At 39.7% G+C, this 23,097-nt stretch overlaps 1 protein-coding gene across 2 annotated transcripts in view; it reads left to right on the top strand.

Annotated features, from left to right (window-relative positions):
* The first annotated feature begins 2,667 nt into the window (after positions 1–2,667).
* LOC105218166 (glutactin) overlaps positions 2,668–23,097 on the top strand; it is a 52,773-nt gene continuing 32,343 nt past the window's right edge. The window contains exons 1-7 of one of the 2 annotated variants that reach the window (XM_054228879.1): positions 2,668–2,933; positions 3,688–3,843; positions 3,904–4,419; positions 4,480–4,615; positions 4,682–4,872; positions 4,932–5,256; positions 5,311–6,380. In XM_054228879.1, coding sequence (XP_054084854.1) covers positions 2,712–2,933; positions 3,688–3,843; positions 3,904–4,419; positions 4,480–4,615; positions 4,682–4,872; positions 4,932–5,256; positions 5,311–5,471 — 1,707 coding nt within the window. In that variant the 5' untranslated portion in view covers positions 2,668–2,711 and the 3' untranslated portion in view covers positions 5,472–6,380. The remainder of the gene's footprint in view (positions 2,934–3,687; positions 3,844–3,903; positions 4,420–4,479; positions 4,616–4,681; positions 4,873–4,931; positions 5,257–5,310; positions 6,381–23,097) is intronic. The other variant, XM_054228880.1, reaches the window with a different exon arrangement.

Below are 23,097 nucleotides of genomic sequence, written 5' to 3' on the forward strand. Positions count from 1 at the left end.
AGGAGACACGCAATCTTCCGCTGCTGATTACACATCTCAGACACGACGAGGAGATGAGGTGGCGGCTGATATGTCCACCTCAAATGATGGACGTTGAGAAAGGATATGCAAAACACGGGTTTACGCAGCCGAGACAAGTGAGGTGAGGGCTGAGATGACTTGTTTCACATCACAACCGTTGTAATCATATTTAATTACTATAAATAGAGCGACGTGGTATTCATATTTAATCAACATTGTTGTTGTTGTTGTTTTCATACAAGTCTATCTGTTTCATTGTTGCACTCACAGACATAATGATTTGCTTTTAACTGCGCAAATTTGTAACTCATCTCATTATTTACCCTCAATTACAGGAAATATGCTCTGCCCCTTGTGGGTTGTGAGCTGCGGAAGAGTGCGCTGGGGGTGTTGCTGAAGCGTGTTGTAAACATTGTTTGTCATTTAAAAAATACCTAAACACAATATTCATCCTCGATTTGTTGTTGTTGTAGTTGCCAAAACGTGTCGTCTCTGCTGTTTTAATTTTGTTTTCATCATCATTGTGGGTTTGTTGTATTGCCGCCACGTGTCCGAACGTCGTTCCCACACAGCCGATTGACGATTGCTCTTTTCCTGCCGCTGCTGCTGCTCACAGTTTGTTATCCCGTTAGAGTGGCAATCTAATACGCAGCATGTTATCCTATTATGCAACACATCTTTTCGGCGAACTATGAACAAATTGACCGCATCAAGTTGATCACACATATTGTTGAGAGGAGGAAGGTGGGGGAGACTTCACTTTGCACAGTGTTTTGATGGAAATGAAAAGTGTGTGCTAATATTTTTTGGTAACGGTTAATAATTTTCGTTATGACCGAATGGCTGAAGAAAAGCTTGGTCTCATCGCTGTCGTTTCCAAGCATTTCAGCTATGTGGTTTAGAAAGGAAATCTAGTAAGACTCGTTTGTGTTAGCCTTCAGGTGGTCTCAGAAAACGGAGAGTTCAGAAAACAGCAGTGTTATGTGAGTATTTTTGCATTTGGGACATGATCCTTGTGACCCTAGACTGGCTATTGCTTGAGAATGTGGAAGTCAGCTCTTCGTGAGCCACTTGTGGATTCCTAAAAGGTTGTTTAGTCCCAGCGAGATAGAAGAAAGGCAATAAACCTTGATGAAGTCTATTAGACAAATTTTTTGATGAAAACTTCTCGGTTTTTATCAGATATTTTATGTATTCCACGATTTACCTCTCCGCTTTACTTCGCTCGCCCACTGTACTTCCCATCCAATTGATTCCGCTCGTGATTTGTGCGCGTGAACGCGTGTAAAGTGCATGTAATCATAGGCAAAAACAGCGGTGCACCAACAAATTATAAAAGCTAACAGCATCACTAGCAACAACAACAACAACAACAGTTATAAAATAGTCATTAAGCATTTAATAGTGGCGTGTCGGCAAGTCCGACTTACATGCGCTTGTACAAGCATTCATGGGCGCCGGCAGCCGTTCGAACACACATCTAAACGAACTGGTTTTCACCGTCGCGGTTGCATAAAGTCCTCGCTATCCGTGGTTGTTGTTGGTAGTTGTTGGATGCGGTGGTGGTTCCTGTGTTTGTGTTTTGTGTTTTGTGGTTTGGGTGACACGCGTCACTCGGCTCATCACTCATCCAACCGCCAAGAGGTCTGCTTCAAAGGCCTATGCTTAGAGAACTTTCCCATGTGTTTCCCTTTGATTTCTGTGCTGTTGCTGTTGCGGAATCGCCCTCTCATTGTGTTTGGGTTTTATAAATTATGAGCAAATTTTAAAATGATTGCGCGATAAGAGTCGCTATCAGCCGTTATTTAGCACAACCAACGTTTGCTTCGCGTCAACTACCCTCCTCAACTGCGTTCGCATTGACTTTTACAGTTTTTTTTATTTTTCAGCGATCGCTCGCTGATTATAAAACTTATCTCACACGAGTAAAAAAACGAAGTTGTCATTGTTGTTGTAGTTTTTTTTTAACAGGGTGGGACTAAAAAGCTTCATTGAAAAGCGAAACACGTTTTATCTGAGAAATGAACTCTGAAAAATGAGCTGAACTGAAAAATTATATTTGGGTTTTATGATTTTGAACAACCGATCTTTGAAGTTTCAAGGTTGATTTCAGGCATATCTGTGGGTCTATCGATCAACTTGAACCACTTTAGAACTATGACATGTCATATTATAGTGATCTGGTCGATATATCTTCAACCGGCCACTGTAGGATTTTTTAAGTTTCCGTATGATGCCCTCCGCAGCTCCTTAGAGAAAGTTGATGATGGATATTTAGAAATTATAGCCAATGTATTCTTAAAATATGGACGAAATGTACTTCAGACCCTTGGAAATCCTTTTTTTTAATAAGAAAGTCTCTTAGAACCACTTGTCTTGATCCCATTGTTTTGACCACCGCTGTACAAATACTTACATATATAAAATCTTAATGAAATGAAAAAAGGAAGATTAAGAAAGAGCAGAAACTGATTTCATATCAAACACTATCAACAAGTTTGTTTACTTTTTGCAAGCTAATAAAATACTAGAAACGAGCCTCTTTAATCTCTCACTAAAACACACATAATTAGCGGAGCATCGCTGAGCATTTTATTTTAGCATTTTATTACCGCTAATTTGCACACAATAATATCGCTCATTAATGTGAAGGCATTCAGTCGTTGTTCGTTCCGCTTAGAGGCTAGATCATGAAGCTACTGCTGGGCCTTTTAGTTTTGGTCACATTCGTCGTAGTTGTTGTCGCATTGGTGACATCAAAGTCCAACACAGCTGATTCGCCACAAGTCAATATAGCCGGTCAAGGTGCAGTGCTCGGCAGCGTCGATGAAACATTATGGACGCGACAGAAGTTTTACGCATTCCGTGGAATACCGTTTGCGGAATCGCCCAGCGGCGAGCGGCGTTTCAAGGTTTGTTTTGAGTAACGAGTGTTTATTGATAGGGAAGAATTTTGGGTTCTTTTTTAGATATTCCTGACTAATCAACGGCGTATTTCACCAAAACCTATTTTGAATAAGTGAATAATTTACCTATTTGTGGAACCAGTATTAAATCTGCGTTTGTTGTTTCTATTTGCATACCTAATCAGCTCTCTGGTGTATTTTTATACTGTCTAGTAAATTGTCATTGATATTCTCGAGTTTCAGTTGTTCGTGTATCTCTAATGCGGTTTTATGAATTAAATTGCGATTTTACACGGTCTGCAGCTTGTTCTTATCACAAATCGTCGGCTTATTTTTGCTATGATCACATTGAGATCACTCTCTCTCTCTCTCTGTTTCTCTCTCTTCTTCACTCTCATACTCTTCTCAACACACTTAACACCATACATTTGATTGCCTTGCTTCCATATCTAGAATCTCTACAGATCTCTGATTACAATTTAAGAGTCTCATAAAACAAAATCTGTGAGTACTTTGTACGCCACGCAACCAGACTAAGTGTCTTATCTCAGCAAAGTCAACAGTTAACAGTAGACGCCTAAGTGTCTTATCTCAACGAAGTGAGCAGTTTGGCAAAGTCCAAGAATTCATACACTTTTTCGTAAACATAAAATGTCGTGATCATTTTGATGACTGACCATATTAAAGATAAAGATAAAGATCAGAGAATATTTTGGTGGCCTTTACTCCCACACTCATCTCAATTCACACACATTTACAGGCCCCCGTGAGTCGCAGCCCTTGGAATGGAACATTCGACGCACGTAGCTTTGGCAAACGCTGTCCGGTCATAACAAGCATCAGCAAGTTAAACGCTAAGCAGCTGGAGGAGGAAGACTGGGAGGACTGTCTAAACTTGAACGTCTACACCAAAAATGTAAATTACCGTTATATATTTTCAATAGCTATATATAATTTTTATATACTATAACTATAGCTCTCGGCCAAACAACCGGTCATGTTCTACATTTATGGCGGCGGCTTCACCAATGGCTCCGCCTCCGATCACCCACCACACCATCTGCTCGAAAAGGACGTGGTGCTGGTGGTGCCGCAATATCGCGTCGGCGCGCTCGGCTGGTTGACGACACTCACCGACGACATGCCCGGCAATGCGCCCGTGTTGGATCTGCTATTGGCCTTGAGTTGGGTGCAAAGTCACATTCATGCATTTGGCGGCGATCCCACGCGCGTATCGATATTTGGACAAAGCGCGGGTGCGGCTATGTCCGGTGCGCTGCTGCTGAGTCCTAAAACACCAGAGCACTATTTTAAGCGTTCAATTGTGCAGTCGGGCGCCATAACGGCACCGTGGGCCATAAATCGCACGCCATTGCAGCAAGTTAAACGCATCTGTGAGGCGCTGCAATGCGAGAAATGTGAAGATAAGCGTGAGCAATACGAATGCCTGCGGAAGGTTGATGTGCTGCAGCTGTTGAGGGTGACCACTGAGGTGGGTTTGACTCATAACAGTTTATATAAAAGTGAGTTTCTTAAATATTTTGAGTTTTAGGAGAGCTTCAGTCCAGTGATAGGTGATGAGCAGGGCGTGCTGCCGCAAGAACCGCAAATGCTTTTAAGAAATCTCAAGCGCACAGTGCCGCTAATGACGGGTTTCACCAAGCACGATGGCTCTTTTGTGCTAGCAAGTAAGGTTTCAATTAAATAATTGTTCTCAAGTAATACAAGAACCATATTCTCCCAAAACATTAAAGCGCTCTACGACACACTGATCGCGCAGTACGGCAGCCTTGCTAAATTCACTGTGCGCCAGTTAGCGAATACCTTGATCGATCTAGCCAAAGATACCACGAGTCTCTCTAACAATTTACTCTTGCGCATGCTCTTCAAGTCGAAAATTTTGGACAGCAACAATCACACCGCAGCTTGGCCCGCATATTTTGATGTGAGCTTGCATAAACTACTAATTTCTATAATTTCTCTAACATATCCGTCTCCTTGCAGATCGCCAATAGTGTTTATATGAAGTCGCCTGTGGTTGCCTATGCGAATGAATTGCAGCGTCGCAGCGCCGCTCCAGTCTACTTGTACACTTTCGATTATGCCGGCGCACACACACGCTTCGGCTATGAGTTCGGCAATTCGCAATATCCCTTCGAGGGCGGCGTACATCACTCGAACGATAACATATACCTGTTTGCCACACACAAACTGAATGCGAACGACACGCTAATCGCAAAGAAAATGGTGGATCTGTGGTACTCCTTCGCAGCGGATGGTGTGCCAAAGGTTGGCGAACAACCGGAACTCACTCTTAAACCACTGGAGAGTATGTGGAGCTAAATAATAACTGTTTTTAGTTTATTTACTGTTGTTATTACAGCTGAGGCGGGTCCTTATTTCCACATCGATCAAGAAGTGCGCGTGGATAGTGATATTTTGAAGGAGCTTACGGTGACTATTGATGATCCAGAGAGCTATAAATTGATTAGGTCGTCCGTTTTGCCACCAGTGTTGCCACCAGTGTTGCCACCGGTTTTATAAATTGGTTGAAAATTTAGTAGAAAAGTTAGAAAGAATAGTTGGTAATTACTTGGTATGTACTTAAGTTTTTTTATTGCTTTTAAATACAACACATTATACACAATACTGTTTAGAATATTAAAAGGCAGGGCCTAAGGAATTATTTTCAATAGTTCTTAGGCTCAGTGGTATGCCCAAATGCTTACAAAAGTGTTCAAAATTTATAAAATTCCATCATAAAGAATGATTACTCCTCATTAACTACGTGACGGCACTCCATCTGCTATCACAAAGGACCAAAACTGGTCTATGTGTGGCTTTATAGCCTACCAGAGTAACCTAACCTAACCTAACCTATAAAATTGAATCAAATATCTAACAAAAATTATCATTCCATTCAGAATTTACTGTTTTTTTTTATTATTTAAATATTGAAATCGTTTGTATGGCTGTTACCCTTACCCAACACTGCCACCTTCCCATCCATTCTCTCTAATCACTCAAAATGTTTTCTAATTAGCAAAGCAATCGGACATCCCCAATTGGCTGCTAATATATTGCCATCAAACAAATATATTTTTAGTTCATCTCCAGTTCATGCCAAAAAGCATTTTAAATTCAATTTTAGCTTAAACCACAAATGCCCAAAAGTTGTTTGCCAACACTATATTTTCGAAACCAAAACTAAGCGTTTTAATGTACACATACATACACTCACACACTCTTAAAATGAAGTCTTCCTTATTGCTGCTAAAAAGATCGCTCAAATTGTCCTTACTCTTCTGCCGTCTCTGCCACCGTCTCAGTTTTCATATGTCAACAGTCGACGACGACGACAAAATTACGACACCACAAAGTAAACAAATTAACTAAATCATCTAGAAATTGGCAGCGAGTGAAGTGGACCAAGGAAGCTTTCGAAATTTAGCTGTATGTGTGTATTTTATTTTTGCTGCTCTTCACTAAATTGTGCTTTTTGTTTTACTTGCGCTTTGCGGTTTTTGTGGTGTAGCATTTTGACAATTTTATCTCTTAGCTGTGAATTAGTAATTAGCTTTGAAAGCGCATAAGTCCAGAAAGTAAGTTTTGAAACATCTGGTGTGTTGGTTAGTTTTCTAAGCTTTAAGCTTTCTTTGTCATTTTTTTAAGAATTCTTCAGAAGTAAGCTTTAAGCTTTCTTTGTCATTTTTTTTAAGAGTTCTTCAGAAGTTGCGGTGAATTTCATTATTATTGAAAAATCGCCGTTATTTTGAATATAATTTTTTTCGTGAAGCCCAGAAAGCAGATTATGAAGTATGTACATATTAGTTTGTTCGTGGGCTTTCTAAGTTTTAAGCTTTCTTTGTCATTTTTTTCAAAGAGTTCTTCAGAAGTTGGGGTGAATTTCATTATTATTGAGAAATCGCCGTTATTTTGAAAATAATTTTTTTTTCGTGAATTTAATACCGTTAAAGAACATTTCAGTGGCTTGGAGCTTAATTGAAGCTTAAAGCTTAAATGAAGTTGCTTAAAGCTTAAATAATGCTTTAAGTTCGACCAAAACGCTTAATATTTCCAAGTAAGCATTTTATAAATAAGAAAACATTTCAATTATCCAATTTTAAAATTTATAAAAATCGACTTATTGGTTTTGTCGTGTCAATTTGCGAATTATATAGTCGAGGGTGAAGTAACAAAGGCTTTTTTTGTAAAAGTGAGTTCGTTGAGACTTTAAAAATGGAAAATATTTTAACCAAAATAAAATAAATAAAAAAATTCTTCGAAAAAGTGAGAATTGAAGCTATTTTTTCTAAAAGAACATACAATTCCTCCAACTCTGTTCTGTGTGCTACCTAGTTCCATAGCAATTTTTTGTTATTTTTGTACATTGTAGCTGTAGCAGCTCTTCCATAAAGACATCTTAAGTACATCGAGGTTTGAGTTTTGCTTGGTGACAAGGCTTTTAGTGTCATTTAATGTCACCAAATATATTTATAACCAACACAAACACACACATACACATACATGCTATATACTACATATTTTATATTAGACTAAGCATATTCTACACTGTGTTAATGGAAGTGAAGAGGCATTGTATGTACATATGTATGTATGTATGTAAGTGATAATTGAATTAGAATGGCAACAACGACAAATAGACCAAAAAGAGCGCATACAAAGCGCATTGGCGTCTCGGCTTGCCAACAGTTTGAGTGCCCGCTACCCACTACTAACATTAAAACGGAGGAAGAGCTGGAGACTGAACTGTAACTGGCAAAACTTATGTGGCAACAGCATTAGCACATGACTGCCACACAAACACACACACACACACAAGCGAATGAGAATGAGAATGTGACCAAGAATTATTATGCTTTTAACAAATCCAACATACATTTGAAATACTCACCACTTTCATACGCATAGATCTTAATTATTTCTCAAGGAATGAATTGCCAATTTCAGCACACACACAGAGAGACACAGATACATACATTTGCATTTGTAATAAATGCATATAACTGTAATATGTTCCTATGATAATTTGTAAGCTTTCAAAGTTGTCTAAAGTAAAATGTGGTTAGAGTGCGCTTGTGGAGTGCGGAGGATATCCTTGGTTACATTTACATTTGAATTTTCAGCTAATTTACTGAGTTGGCTAACGATTGGCGGTGCTGAGCAGGCAGTCCAAGTGTTGCCAAAGCGGTAAATTGGTGAATTGCTTTTTGGCGTAAATATCCCAACTTACGGTAAACTGGAAATAAAAGCAGCAGGTTCCGAGTTTTCCTTGCCCCCCCCCATACTCACATGAAGTTTTACGACACTTTACTAATTACATGTGTGGCAAGGCAGGCGAGTGGTGTGTGAGTGTGGTGGAGGTGGGTAATTTCGAAGACACATACGTATACGTATCCCTATATGCTAATTAATTTGTCCTTTCCATCAACGGAGACTCATAACTCACACCACTACGGCACTTAAAAGTTGTGAAAATGTGTGGAGGTGTGTGTGTGGGTTATCCTCTTTCAAATAGTAAACAAGCACATTATTCTTTGTTGCAACTAACTTTTTAATTGTTTTGGGAGTGGTTGACGGGAATATACATAATTTATGAATTATAAAATACTATTTTCGTCAAATGATGAATTCGGTTGCTGGGAGACATATTTTTGTAAGAAAATAGTGATTTTTCATTTTGAAACTGGATAGTTATTAAGGCGAAAATCAGAAGATAAAAAAGATACTTGATGAATTTTAAGAATTATCTAGAAAAACGTCTCCTCTTCAACAAAGACCATACTAAATATAATTGAAAGTTTAGTGGAAAACTTCATGAAGAGTTCTTTTCCCTTTCGGAAGTTTCACAACCACACCAGAAAAGTATTTATTCTCTTTATGAAGTTCTGCAGTTACCCATTTTCCGAGAAATATTTAGAAAATTTGAAATTTTAATGTTTGCTCTCAGAGAGATTTATAGGTTGTTCTGACAGTTAGATCGGGTTAGTTAGTTAGTTCAACATGAGATTATAGATGAAATGAGCTCGAGTTATTTGCAATCTCGTTATGTCATTATATATATATATATCTACCTTACCTACCATTCTATTCACCTTTCTCATCTGAGTGGTTATTTTGCATGGCGAAACTCATCGAAGCCTTTTCCAGCCTAGAAAAAGAAGCGAACGACGTTGGCCTTGTTGAGGACGAGGTCAAGACATAGTATATGAAGGCCACACACAAAGATTCCACCAGTCTTTCGATCTACGGCATTGGCAGTTACACATTTGAAAATGCGAAGAACTTTGTCTATCGCGGAACCAGGCATAGGTTAAGCGCATAAAAATCCAACGAGTGTGCTGGTTGGCCCATGTCCTATGCATGGAAGACGTTGATCCAGTGAGAAATTTCTTTGATTCGGGAGCTGAGGGTGGAAAACGGAAACAAGGGAGCCCGAGCATCCAAGGACCAAGTGAATAGGAATCTGTCTGCACTTAAGACTGGCGTGACTTCCCAAAGGATAAATGAAACTGGGGTATGTTTTGTCCTCGACCCAGATCGTCTCACTGAAGACTGGCGTGACTTCGCAAAGGATAAATGAAACTGGGGTATGTTTTGTCCTCGACCCAGATCGTCCCACTTAAGACTGGCGTGACTTCGCAAAGGATAAATGAAACTGGGGTATGTTTGTGTCCTCGGCCCAGATCGTCTCACTTAAGACTGGCGTGACTTCGCAAAGGATAAATGAAACTGGGGTATGTTTTGTCCTCGGCTCAGATCGTCCCACTTAAGACTGGCGTGATTTCGCAAAGGATAAATGAAACTGGGGTATGTTTTGTCCTCGGCCCAGATCGTCCCACTTAAGAGTGCCGTGACTTCGCAAAGGATAAATGAAACTGGGGTATGTTTTGTCCTCGGCTCAGATCGTCCCATCATTGTTGTACCAAAGAAAGAAGAAACCTTTTAATACGATTTTCTTGAATAATTATACGTCTTGAGCTTAAGACACCAAAACTTCTTTTTTATATCTGCCCCACTTAAGGATCATTAAATATTATAATTTTCTTGTGAATTGGATTAGATTCTGTATCAAGCTTCAAAGCGTATACCTACTCCATATACAAAAAGAACCTAAATTTGGACGCCACTAGAGACCTTTTTTGATATATTTTCAACGATGGCATCTCTCAAAGCATAATTCCACGTGTATTTCCCATCTATAACTAAAAACAATTCAGGAAACAGCAGCATACACTTTAGGCCCAATCAACAAATATTAAATTTGTCAACAAAGCAAAAATCTCCATGCTTGACTACACCATATACATAAATCTGCATATATGTATGTATTATTAGTGCAAAGTTCACAAAGGACCATGGTCTGGTTAATTTAGCTGAAAATGTTTTATGATATAATTAGACACCCGTGCACACGGTCCATATTTACATGTAATGAGCATTTCACAAATGTTTTACAAATGTGCATATGAAATTAAGTCCAAGCGCCCATACACACACACATACTCATATTACCCTTACATTACTACTGTATGTGTGCGTGTAATCCTCATGTTCTCCATACACAGACACACACACACGCTGGCATAGAATATTGCGCCATAATCACAATTACAATCAGAGCGCACAATGGAACCACAGTGGCAATAAAAATATTAATGCTCATCTAGCAGACCACGTAACCGCTTTCATCCCCCTACCTTCCTTCCTTGCTTTCTGCCTTCCGCGGGTGCGGCAACAACAACCAGCATGTATGTAGCGCGGCAACCACTTTCCACCGTAGCCAATTAAACTGAAAGGCGATTGGCGCAAAAGTCGCATAATTAATCTGATTACACAAGTTCTAATACGAATAAATATGTGACCATTTATGCACGCGAGTGTGTGTGCGTGTGTTTGGGTGTGTTGGTTTGGTCATATCAATAAAGATTGAGCCGATTAGCAAATTCGTGGCAATATTATTATAGCCTCAGCCATTTCGAAATCTCGCAGTTGTGTTAATATAAAGCCATATACATACATTCATATATACACGTATGAGCCAAAATGTAATTATGTATGAGCCTTATATACATATATGCCAGCATATAGTAAGTGCGTATGTATGCCCGCTGCCTGAGTTTATTGATTTCATTGGCAGTGATCGAATGGCTTATGATTCGTTGAATACTGTACTCCTATCACACAGTCATATTCGTTCACATACATGTATGTATGAGTGTATTAGATTGTATTTTATTAATTAAAGGAATACTATATTCCTAGTTGTGTAGCTGATTTCCTTCCGAAATTAATTATTGACTAGGCAAGCGAAAATTATTTAGAAATGCTGACGTAGACTTGCGGTATAATGCAATGAATTTACGAAATCAGATATTCTAATGAAATTAGATTTTTCGATAAATTTACTTAACTGTATAATACCAGGCCCTTTCCTCCACTTGCCACCTCTCGTCTTTTATTCACCCCACTTGTGTAACAGGGTTCGTGTAGCCTTTGCTGTAGAAATTAATTTATTTCTTTACTTTTCCTGTATATCTGTTAGATCATCACTGATACAACTTAAGAATATAGCCTTGAGGAATCTAATGCTACTAGTATATATTCCTGGACATAATGACATAGGAGGCAATGAAATTTGGCGAAAGTAGCAGTCATAATCAAGCTTATTGGACCTGAGCCATTCTTTTGCGGTAGGTCCACCATTAAAGAAATGCTCATAGTAGTAGACAAGCGAATTAGGCATTGGCAATGGATACAATCGTCTGGACTTCTCCACGGAAAGTAGTTCTTGGTCGAGTACAAACTGAAAAAATTCAAAGAAATTATCATCCTACACAACAAATCACAGACAAATTGAGGCAACTGTTGGTAGTGCAGATTGAACACTGCAGGTTAAGGTGTCACTTATACAATCAATGCGACTGAACTATTCACATTCTGCGCGTTGGAAGCGGAGACACCAGAGCATATACTGCTAGATCAGCACTCCCTGGAAGAAGGAGTCAAACTCTCGGAACAGGAGTAGGAGTTCTTAGGAGGGATCATATTACAACTATCAGCCCATGGGATCTGTTAAGATACCTTCATGCGATGGGGTTATGTGTAGACCATGAATCGCAGTGCACACCTCGTAATATTATCTATCTATATAGATTTATTCTTTGAATTATGAATAGAGAAACTCGACATTTTTTCTCAGAGGGTTTGAAGATCTAAGACGAGCTTTGGCGCCCTGGTGGGAATGAGATCGCAAATTCCGTCTTTTCTTGTCCTATAAGACCAATTGACATAGAAATCGTTATGACTTCTCAAAATGGGACTGAGACTAGCTCAAAATGTTCAAGATTTAGCATAAAGATTTAATAAAGCTTTTCATCTTCAAAAGCGCTTTCAAAGACAGTTTCGGACAATAGATAGAGAAACTTTCCTTTAGTTTGGTACCACATAAATGTTTGGGAGGTCCGCCCCGTTCTACGGTCGGTTCTATGTAACCGGAACGCACCCGATTTTTATCCGATCAAGGCCTGTCGAATCTCAAAATCTTTTGCGGAATGTTTTATGCCGCTACATCAACACAACAACATAGGATTCCGCCCAAATGTGACTTTCCTTCAGCCCAAAATTTACTAGTGTAATAGTGGCTAAAGGCGTTTTAAATTCATTTTAATTTCATAATCTCAAATTCAGTGTTAAAAAAAATTACCGTTATTTGCTTAATTTTTAATATTGTTCTAGCAATATTCTGGTAATGCAAATATGTTTTAAATTAATTAACTTTACGCGAATGAAGCGACGCAGCTTTAATCGGATTAATTAATATTAACACACGAAGCACGCAGAATCACCGCTCCACACAAATAGCCGAAGGGTAAACGCATGTTGAGGGTCGACAATAAGCTGTGAAATATGAGTTTGCCATACAAACAATTAACACTAATGGGGGACAATGAAATTTCATATGTGTACCGATGTTGGTCGGGGGAGGAGGACGAGTGGCGTCACGACATCAAATGCCACGACACATATCCATTTATCAAATCAATTTGAGCTGCGCAACATGAAGATGAAGACAAATACAAATCCTACACTCTCCCTTCCATCCTCTCCCACTTTCTCTTCGACAAGCGCTTAATGCTAAATTTAGCCTATTCACTGCGTATTTGCGATATTAACTGCGCACAGGCGCTCAAACAGACACACACACTCACACTCACTCGGGGGCGCTGTCAAAGCGATCTACATAAATCTATGTCGAACAGTTGGAATCAATGCAAATGGAACAGCGATAAACATTATGAATTACATATTTAAAAACGTTACGCCACAGCTGCGCGCCGCACACAATCGATGCAATCGAAATGGCGGTGAGCGGGAGTCGGAGTGGGTGAGAGCGCAGAGGCACTAAGCCGTGAAGCTTAGCGCCATTATGCGCGGCTGTCAATTGCAGGTGGCGCAGATAATATTCAAAGGATATGCAAGCGAAAGGACATCACTGCGCTTAGGCGAACAGAAGTCAATCAGGGATTACAATTGTGTACCAATGCCTAGGATGAGAGTTGGTGGTTGGCGATTGGGTTGGAGGCAGCGCGCGGAGGCGGCATGTTTGCATGCAAATTGACGCACTTAATGGCACATTCACCTAACAAGGCGCGCAATTGCAATTTTACAGTGTCAATTTGCATGTCCTAACCTCCCTCAATGGATGAGTGAGTGAGTGTATGTGCGTGTGTGCGGCATCGAGCAATTGAGTTGCAAAAAATGCGAAATAGATAAAATTATTTTTAATTTTGAATTCGCATAAAAGTGTGTCGAATTCGTTTAATGGCTTGAGCCGATGTCAATTGCTTGGGCGGCGCAAGCGACGCTGGCGAAATTTAACGGTAAAAGCCTTTCTACTGATTTCTACATATGTGGATGTGATCACATGAGGTTTTAAGTTTTCCCGCTCTTTTTTTATTCATTTTCATGCAATTTACCGTTACCATAAGCGGCAATAATTCAGCGCGTAGCCGGTTTGAGTTATATAACCTTGACGGTATTTTATAGTTTTCTATTTTCTTTTTTTTTTGCCCCGACCACTTTTTTATGCAATTTTTATGAATATCATTTTGGGCTGCGATTTATCCGCGTCACAGCACAAATGGCTGTATTTCATGCCTGTGAAATGTTGTTGTTGCGCTTCGCATCGAGTTCCATACGCAATCTAAATAGCGCTATAAATCAGTCGACTGGCAGGTGATTGGACCGGCGGGCTTGTATATGCGCCAGATTCGGCGGATTCGCGAAAGCAATGCATGAATTATAGACACAGGTTTTTCTCATCGGGCGCGCAAACGGCGGAACGCGTGGGTGAGGTGTGATAGCCGAGCTACAGGTGTCGGTAAGGTTGATGAAAGGTGTGTGGTATTGCCTTCTCTGCATTGCTATTTGATTCCATTGAATACGTTCTTCAAAGCAAAATTGTATTCCAATAAGGGGGCTTCTCAGACCGTTTCCAAGATTTTGAGTTCATTCTAGTAAATAAACTAGGTTCTAAAGAAAGAGTTGCATCTAATGGATCCCAGAACATATTAGATTCTCCTTAACATGGTATCTGTGGTTCGATTTAAATAAGCTTAATTCGTTTAGGGACATAGTTAGACTTCTTGGGCATTTAGTTCTAGTTAGAGCTACAGCTTCTTTTCCTCTATAATCATTAATAGATCCCGAACAAAAAGAGATACGGGTTCTAGATTACCAGTCGCCACTGTTTACGGATAGTTCATTAACTTAATGTTGTATTATAGATTCCCTGACTCTGACTCTCTGACTTCAAGTCCAAAGTACTCTTAAAAAACCGAGGGCAAATACCTTTCTACTCCTCGCACCTTTCCACTTCGTAGGCAGTGAGGACGGATTCAACTTTTGTCCGATGGCTTAGTTTCAAGAGAAATCTTTTCAATTCGAATATTCTCCGTATTTATAAATAAGTCTTCTCGTACCAAATCTTTATTTACATATTTCCCACTCTCCGCACACACCAATATATGTACTTATATATTATTTATTTATGTATATTATTTTATTGCCAAAATTACTCCACATCAATGCTGAATACCCACATGAATAACCTCATCATTGTATGAGAGACCAAGCTCCTCGCCCCCGCACTCCTCACCGCCGCACATTGGCTGTGGTATCGCATGATTTCATCATCGTTTTGTATGATTTATTTGAACTGCTGCCATACGTCGACTCGACGCTGATAACTACCCAGGCCGCCGATACGCAATTGCTCAGGGTGGAGCAGCGCACGAATTACAAGCCACCAGCCAGCAGTCTCCATAACCCATCACCACATTCGCATCCATATGCAAAGAATTCAATTTACCAGCACTATCCCCATCTCCTCACCTCACTTGGAATCGGCGGTAACTATGTTGGTGGCGGCCAAACAATGAGCCAGGCCAACCGTCCAACCCACCAAGAGCGGCATTCGGCGGCACCCAGTAGACGTTCGTTCCGCAGGACACAGTAGCTTTCAGAGATAAGCATTTCCATATTCCATGCAACAACAGTATGTAAATTTCCTTATGAAATGCCAAGGCATCCGAAATATATTCCGTAAGAAAGCAAAGAAATCAACGCAACGCAACCAGCTTCGAAGGTACGGCGGCTATGGCGTTGTGTGGGGAAAAAATATTGAAAGTTACATAAATCATAAACGAAAAATTCAATTGCGAATATGTACGAGTATATGCGTGATTCTGCTTTCTTTTCTTTTTTTTGGGTTGAAAAAGAAATGCAAAGCGAATGAAATGAAAAATTGTGACAGGCCACGGCGATTAAACGGAGAATCATTGGCGCTATTTGGGAACAGAAGTGAAATATTTATAGATTTTTATAGTTTTTAAATACATGAAATGGGAAATAGTAGTTAAAAAGTAGTTCAGACACTAGGAGCTTCTACTGAAATGAGAGGTCTCTCTAATAGTCGAAGAACAGACCTGAACTGGGTTATATAGATGTAAAGACCTCTCCCGGCAGCGAGATGGCTCTATAATACTCGAAGAACAGACCTGAACTGTGTAATCTAGATGTAAAGACCTCTCCCGGCAGCGAGATGGCTCTATAAAGATCGAAGAACAGACCTGAACTGAATTATTCAGATCTAAAGACCCCTCCCGGCAGCGAGATGGCTCTATAAGATCGAAGAATAGACATGAACTGGGTTATCTATATGTAAAGATCTGATCGAAGAACAGACCTGAACTGGGTAATCTAGATGTAAAGACCTCTCCCGGTAAAGAGACGGCTCTATGATGATCGAAGAACAGACCTAAATTGGGTAATCTAGATTTAAAGACCTATCCCGGTAGCGTGAGGGCTCTGTAATGATCGAAGAACAGGCCTGAACTGGGTAATCTAGATGTAAAGACCTCTTCCAAAAGTAATTTAAATCGATATATTCACCAAATTATTTCAAGTAAAATTCTTCTGGATCCACATTTGCTATTAAAATATGTCCTATAAGTTCTTCTTCTTTTGTCTTTCGCTATATATGATGGCCACTCTCGGCAATGCCACCATATTTTTTGGAAGGACTATGGATTTCTAGGTGTAAGAAACGATGAAGTCAGCGAATCAGATCAAAATTTATGAAGGCTTTCTCGATGAGAAAGGAAATGGACAGTGGGAACGGACCTGGACTCTTCAACTTTGAATTGGTATAAGCTTGGTATGGTTTACTTGGACCTGTCTTCCATTAATGATAAAATGAGAGCAAAATAGATCTCATCTAATAACAGAATACGATCAAGGAATTTTGAAGAAAGATCCGAATTTTGTTAACGATCATCGGCAGAAGATGAAATTGGTTGACCGAGTGCAATCAAGAAGTTTTTGCTAAATCAAAAAATCACATTTTATTATCTTATTTAATAGATCTTCATAATCCGCTTAGACACTTTCCAACGAGTCAAAACGACCACAAACAAATGGCTTCTACGCACAGCCATCTGTTGAAGGTCTTTCATTAATTAATTATTGCCCAGAACGACCGGGATTTGGTTATTAAAAACTGAAATGACAAGCGTTTAACGACTTTCCTTCGCTACCGCTACTGTCTGCCATTCAACAACCCCTAATTATATATCCACAATTCATTCGCATTTCAATTCTACTTCTTCACGCTTTTGATATCCTTGTGATCGGTTAATGATGAACATGAAATGATCTGCATGCGTAAAGCGCTCAAAATGGAAACGTGAAAGTGTACAACAACAACAATGCAGCGACTGAAAATGAAGTGTAAGAAGCAGTGACAACTGCGCATGCGCAACGGTCTTTCTTGACTTCCCATTGTTTTGTTGCCTTTCAAAGTGTTTGATTTGCAAAAGTCAATTGGGGAAATTAATTTCCGAAGCAAACAATGAAATCCTACTAGTTAACCGAAAGGATATTCGCTTCAGCATTGTTGCATGCGCTGGCAGCGAATGAGCTTCGTTGTTTCTATGCCCTGGTTCGTTGATGAGGGACTGACAGTGCATGAAAGGCAATTTGTGCCAGCTAATTCGCATTGTTGCCGATGTCATTAGGGGAGGTGAACGAATACCGAATATGGTTACGGAGGAAGATACATACGCATTTCACGGTGGAATCCAAAAGCATAATTGGGTTTGATTACTAATTAAGGGTGGGAAATCGGAAATGCACTGAGAGAAAATGATGATCGGAATATAAATGACGATAGATGTTGGATTTTGATGAGTTTTCGTACAATTTTTAAGGTAGTTAGTTCTTTCTCCGGGTTCAAGCCAGAAGATCTAGGTCTCGGAATTTTCTGTCGAGGGACAGGAAGGATTTTCCGGGTTCAAGCCAGAAGATCTAGGTCTCGGAATTTTCTGTCGAGGGACTTGAAGGATTTTCCGGGTTCAACCCAGACGATCTGTGGGAATATCAGCGTTATATCATACCATTATATCAGCGTTATCTCTGCCAACTGAGATTTTGAAATCAGTCCAAGTTCTATAACATATTCCTTATCCTTACTTCTTCGACTTCCAAGCTTACATTTATTTACAGTGTACTCTCAGCAATTGTCTGTTTTCATATTTTTGTCACCAAATAGAATTAACTGCATTTTCATTATGCACACACTTTCCACCTTTCTGCTCATCAGTCGCATTGGACGGTAGCTCATTGCCAACTGCTACTCACTTCAGGCAGCTCATTGCAGGATCTACATACTTATAACAAACATGAACGGCAGTCAGTCGGGCAACCTAATTAGTTGATGGTGATCCATCAAAAACGCAGCAACCGCTGCTACTGTCACTAAAGCGGTGATTGCTAGGGCATTTAGCCAGAGCCATCCAACAGCACTCTTGTTGCAGCAACACCTTTTTTGCAGAGACTGGCATTTCTACACACTCTCACAGCGTACTGCCTCTCTTCTCTGTCTGCGCGTGTGACTTTGCATCCGGTTTTCACCCATCGAGTTCTGCTCGCTCGTAATTGAACCAGATTGCTCGGCTCGCTGCGCAGTTTGGTCTTTTATTTCCGCATAATTCACATATTTCGACAAACAATTGGATTTTATTGCCTGAATGAAGCACAAAAGATGGACTCACGAGTGTGTGTGTGTGTCGGAAGAATGGTCTGGAGGGTAGGGCGGACAGTGTACGGCGACCTTCTGCAGCGTTTGTTGTGCGCCTGCGCGCGCGCTCTACTTTGCCAGCTTCGCTTAATTGGCTTTATCCCTTGGTAATTTCGCACCTCAATGGCTTTTTGTTCATGAACCGAGGGAATGAGTGACACACACACCGATAGATAGTGAGTCCTGACAATCGGCTTTTGTGTTATCCTCAAGCGCCGAACTGTTGTTCGCTGCGCTCTAAATTCTCTATATGTGATTTCTGCCTCACATGTGATATATGCGTTTTTAAAAGCAAAGCATTTGACTACAAAACGACTGGTAATTTGCTACTCTAAATGTCTCAGTTCTCATCCCCTCCACTCTTTTTCCTTTTTTATAATGATTTTCCACATTTTCAATTGCCGCTCAATTATTTAACTGCTATTATTGTAATTAATTTTGTCGCAAATGATTTGAGTAATTGATATTTTATTTATCTTTTGTTGCCATCTTTCGCATTACATAGTACATTCGGCACTATTCGGCCGTTCTACGGTCTCCCGTTAGGTGCCTGGGGTGGCCGAGTGTTGATGAGACGAACACACACACATTTTGCAGATTCCAATTTCGATTGCGTCTGTTTGTTGACTTTGCGGATTAATTGTGTTTGGAATTATGAACTTTTTTGTTTGCATTATGGATTTTGATATACCGTTAAAGCAGCTGTCCTAGTTTACTTTCAATAATTACATTTTTTTGTCATGAATTTCAATGTCATACTGTCGGGTTTTTAAGCGAAAGATGAGTTATGAAGTTCAGTTGAATCGGGGGACGGTTATAGGTGTTTAGTTCTCATCTAGTTTAGTTCATCTAGTTGAAATACAAACTAAGGATGATGTACACGTAGGCCGTCTCTGGCTTCAGCGCTGAAATGTCTTGCTGTTGGTTGTATGCAGTTCCGCTTGGTTCCTTCCAGCCTGGGTTTGTTAGGCAGAATTTCCTGCGGTTCATTAAGGAAGCGATTCCTTTTCTCTGGGAACCGCATAGCTCAATAGTCTCTGCGGCAGTTTCGGATTTCATCTTTTATAAGAAGCTTTCGTATTCCTCCACTATCTCGTTTTCGCGCTTGATTTCTTCTTCATCAACCTTGGCTATTTTTTTCTAATACAAAGACCTCCGGTACTCTGGTGCCGGTCTTTACGCACTTGATTTAGAAATGTTCTCCTTTTCTTGAGCTTTTTTTAAATGACAGTGTACTTTGGTTGGTTGGCAGTATAGAGTTGGAGGGTTCCATGTTTTATTTCTGGGAAGCTTGGTTGGTTCTCGCTGCTGTCATTATCGGCATACTATGATTTCCGGTACTACTTTTCATCTCATAACTGGAGGCGAGGAGGTTGACTTCGTCGGATTCCGTTAGTTGTTCTGAATTCCGATATGTCGTAGATTTCTTCTTCATCAACCTTGGCTATCTTTTCTAATACAAAGACCTCCGGCCCTGTGGTGCCGGCCTTTCCTCACTTGATTTAGAGATTTTCTCCTTTTCTTTAGATTTGTATCACCTTTAGATGACAGTGTACTTTGGTTAGTACTCAGCTTAGAGGTGGAGGGTTCCATGTTTTATTTCTGGAAGCTTGGTATGTTCTTGCTGGTGTCATTATCGGCATACTATGACTTCCGGTACTACTTTTCAGCTCATAACTGGAGGCAAAGAGGTTGTCTTCGTCGGATTCCGTTAGTTGTTCAGAATTCCGATATGTCGTAGATTTCTTCTTCATCAACCTTGGCTATCTTTTCTAATACAAAGACCTCCGGTCCTCTGGTGCCGGCCTTTCCTCACTTGATTTAGAGATTTTCTCCTTTTCTTTAGATTTTTATCACCTTTAGATGGCAGTGTAGTTTGGTTGGTACTCAGCTTAGAGGTGGAGGAGTCCATGTTTAATTTCTGAGAAGCTTGGTAGGTTCTCGCTGCTGTCATTATCGGCGTACTATGACTTCCAGTACTACTTTTCATCTCATTACTGGAGGCGAGGAGGTTGTCTTCGTCGGATTCCGTTAGTTGTTCCGAATTCCGATATGTCGTAGATTTCTTCTTCATCAACCTTGGCTATCTTTTCTAATACAAAGACCTCCGGTCCTCTGGTGCCGGCCTTTCTTCCCTTGATTTAGAGATTTTCTCCTTTTCTTTAGAATTTTATCACCTTTAGATGGCAGTGTACTTTGGTTGGTACTCAGCTTAGAGGTGGAGGGTTCCATGTTTTATTTCTGGAAGCTTGGTAGGTTCTCACTGCTGTCATCGACATACTATGACTTCCGGTACTACTTTTCATCTCATAACTGGAGGCAAAGAGGTCGTCTTCGTCGGATTCCGTTAGTTGTTCAGAATTCCGATATGTCGTAGTCATAGCCACTCGCTGACCATTCAGGCATCAGTAATGGGTATCCTGACACTTCCACAAAAGAAGATGGGCGTAAAACCGGTGGTTTATTCATCCATATCTCTTTGTGGGTATCATGAGGTATATATCCCTCATAGTTTGTAAGGGAGACCTACTTTAAATGACTCGACGTATTTAACACCGATCGGATCTAGCTCATATAAGTACTTCTTCAAAGTCACTTACATATACCCTATATACAGTAACAAGCAAGTAAGCGCTTATATGGGAAAAACTGAACGAAAAGCGATAATAAGCAATGACATTAAAACCATTTAGTTTATGGACTTTTAATTTAATGGGTTGGGCTGTGATACTTCTGGACATGACATTCGGCTCATACGCATTTCGGTTGGGGGAAAAGTCACAGACAGACAAACAAACATGCAAAGAACCATGCAAAAAGTGCTCGAGAATTAACGCCCCATATAAACACAGCCATACACACACATATACATATATGGACATACACAAATATGAGTAAATGACACAGTGTTGTCATGGAACAGAAAGCAAATGATGGCACATTCGGCGAATTATTGCGTTTCAGTTGCAATTTCCCTTCGAATGGTAAACTCATAAAAGTGAATGCTGCGAAAAGACAATGGCAAAGGGACTGTAAAGGAAGCGGGAAGGTGGTCGGTAAGTAGGTAGCTAGGCAGGCCATTGAAGTAGTGAGTTTCCTTTTAATTGCATCTCTAAGAGAGACTCGTTACACGCTGATATGTTGGCTTAACGGTGGCAAACGCACAGTTCATTATATTAGACACGCTGGCGCAGTTAACCACCGGGAGCAGACTAATAAAAATTCTGTAAATACTTGAAAGAATATACATATGTGTCTTCACATACTATGTTGGTATGTTTGTGTGTTTGAGCCTAAAATATCTTACGAAAATGCTATGAAAATACCACTATGTATGCAAAATTAATAGAACACTTCTTTATAAGTTACTAAATCTCTCATGGGTATCTGTATCTATGTAAATATGTACATATGTGTGTGTTTTAAGCGTTTTATGACCGCCTTACTCACTTTAATATTACACAAATATAGTTTCTTCACATTCAATTAACTTTTTTTTCTGAATGTTTTGCAATTTTTTGCCAGCAAATTTGCCACATTTTATCATAAAAAATGCACCCCAAAATTATAACGGTTAATCTGCAGTAAACAGCGTGAAAGCCAAGCAAAAAGCGAATGCATAAAATTCAATTGATTTTCATAAATGCGACACTTTTTATTGCTTGCGCTACAATTGATGGGTCTTCTACAGCAAATAAGGGCAAATTATATTTGTACACACACACACACACACACACAAATTCCTATGTATGTGTGTTTGTTTGTGTTTTCTATTTGAAAGTTGGAAAATTGCTGCTCTTTTGCTTTTCCTTCCTTTGTGACGCGTTGTTCATACGCGGATTAATTGCAGATGTTCGAATTTTTATGCTTACATGGTTGGCTTGCCAGTCAATGCACTCCATACGTATTGGAAACAAACATACACAGATATACAGTTATTTGTATGTGTAATGATGTATGAATGTCAATTTTTTGCGACTTTGCTGTTTATTACGTTGTCTGACAGTGCTGAAAATTGCACACAAAGAAGATTCGCAAAATGTTTTACGCTTCATTTGGCTTTGACTTTATAATTTTCAGCGATTTTATGGTGAAATTCCGTGCATTTGTTCATATTATTTTAGCTAAATGAACTCGTATGATTGCGAATTCATGAAATGAATGCAAAAAAATTTGTCGTTGAGTGGAAAAAATCTGTATTGCACCCACGAGTCTTCGCCGTTGATACTATATTTTTAGTAACCTCCACGAAGTCAAGACGCATGCTAATAATTTGAAGAAATCCCTCGAAAAAGAAGTAACAAAGTGTAAAAATATAAATTACTTGAAGTAAAATCTATTTAAGGCAGTAGTCTGCTTTACAGGCTTCAAAAAATCGATTTTTTTTGTTTTGTTTTAGATCTCTTCCAAAACTATCCAAGAATATGTCTTTAAAATTCCAGAGGCCAATTCGACATATTTTTGAAGCAAGAGCAGTTTTAGTGGCCGAGCGTCGAGCAGGTGCGAATG

Source organism: Zeugodacus cucurbitae, chromosome 4, assembly GCF_028554725.1.
Source record: "Zeugodacus cucurbitae isolate PBARC_wt_2022May chromosome 4, idZeuCucr1.2, whole genome shotgun sequence".
Lineage (NCBI taxonomy): Eukaryota > Metazoa > Arthropoda > Insecta > Diptera > Tephritidae > Zeugodacus > Zeugodacus cucurbitae.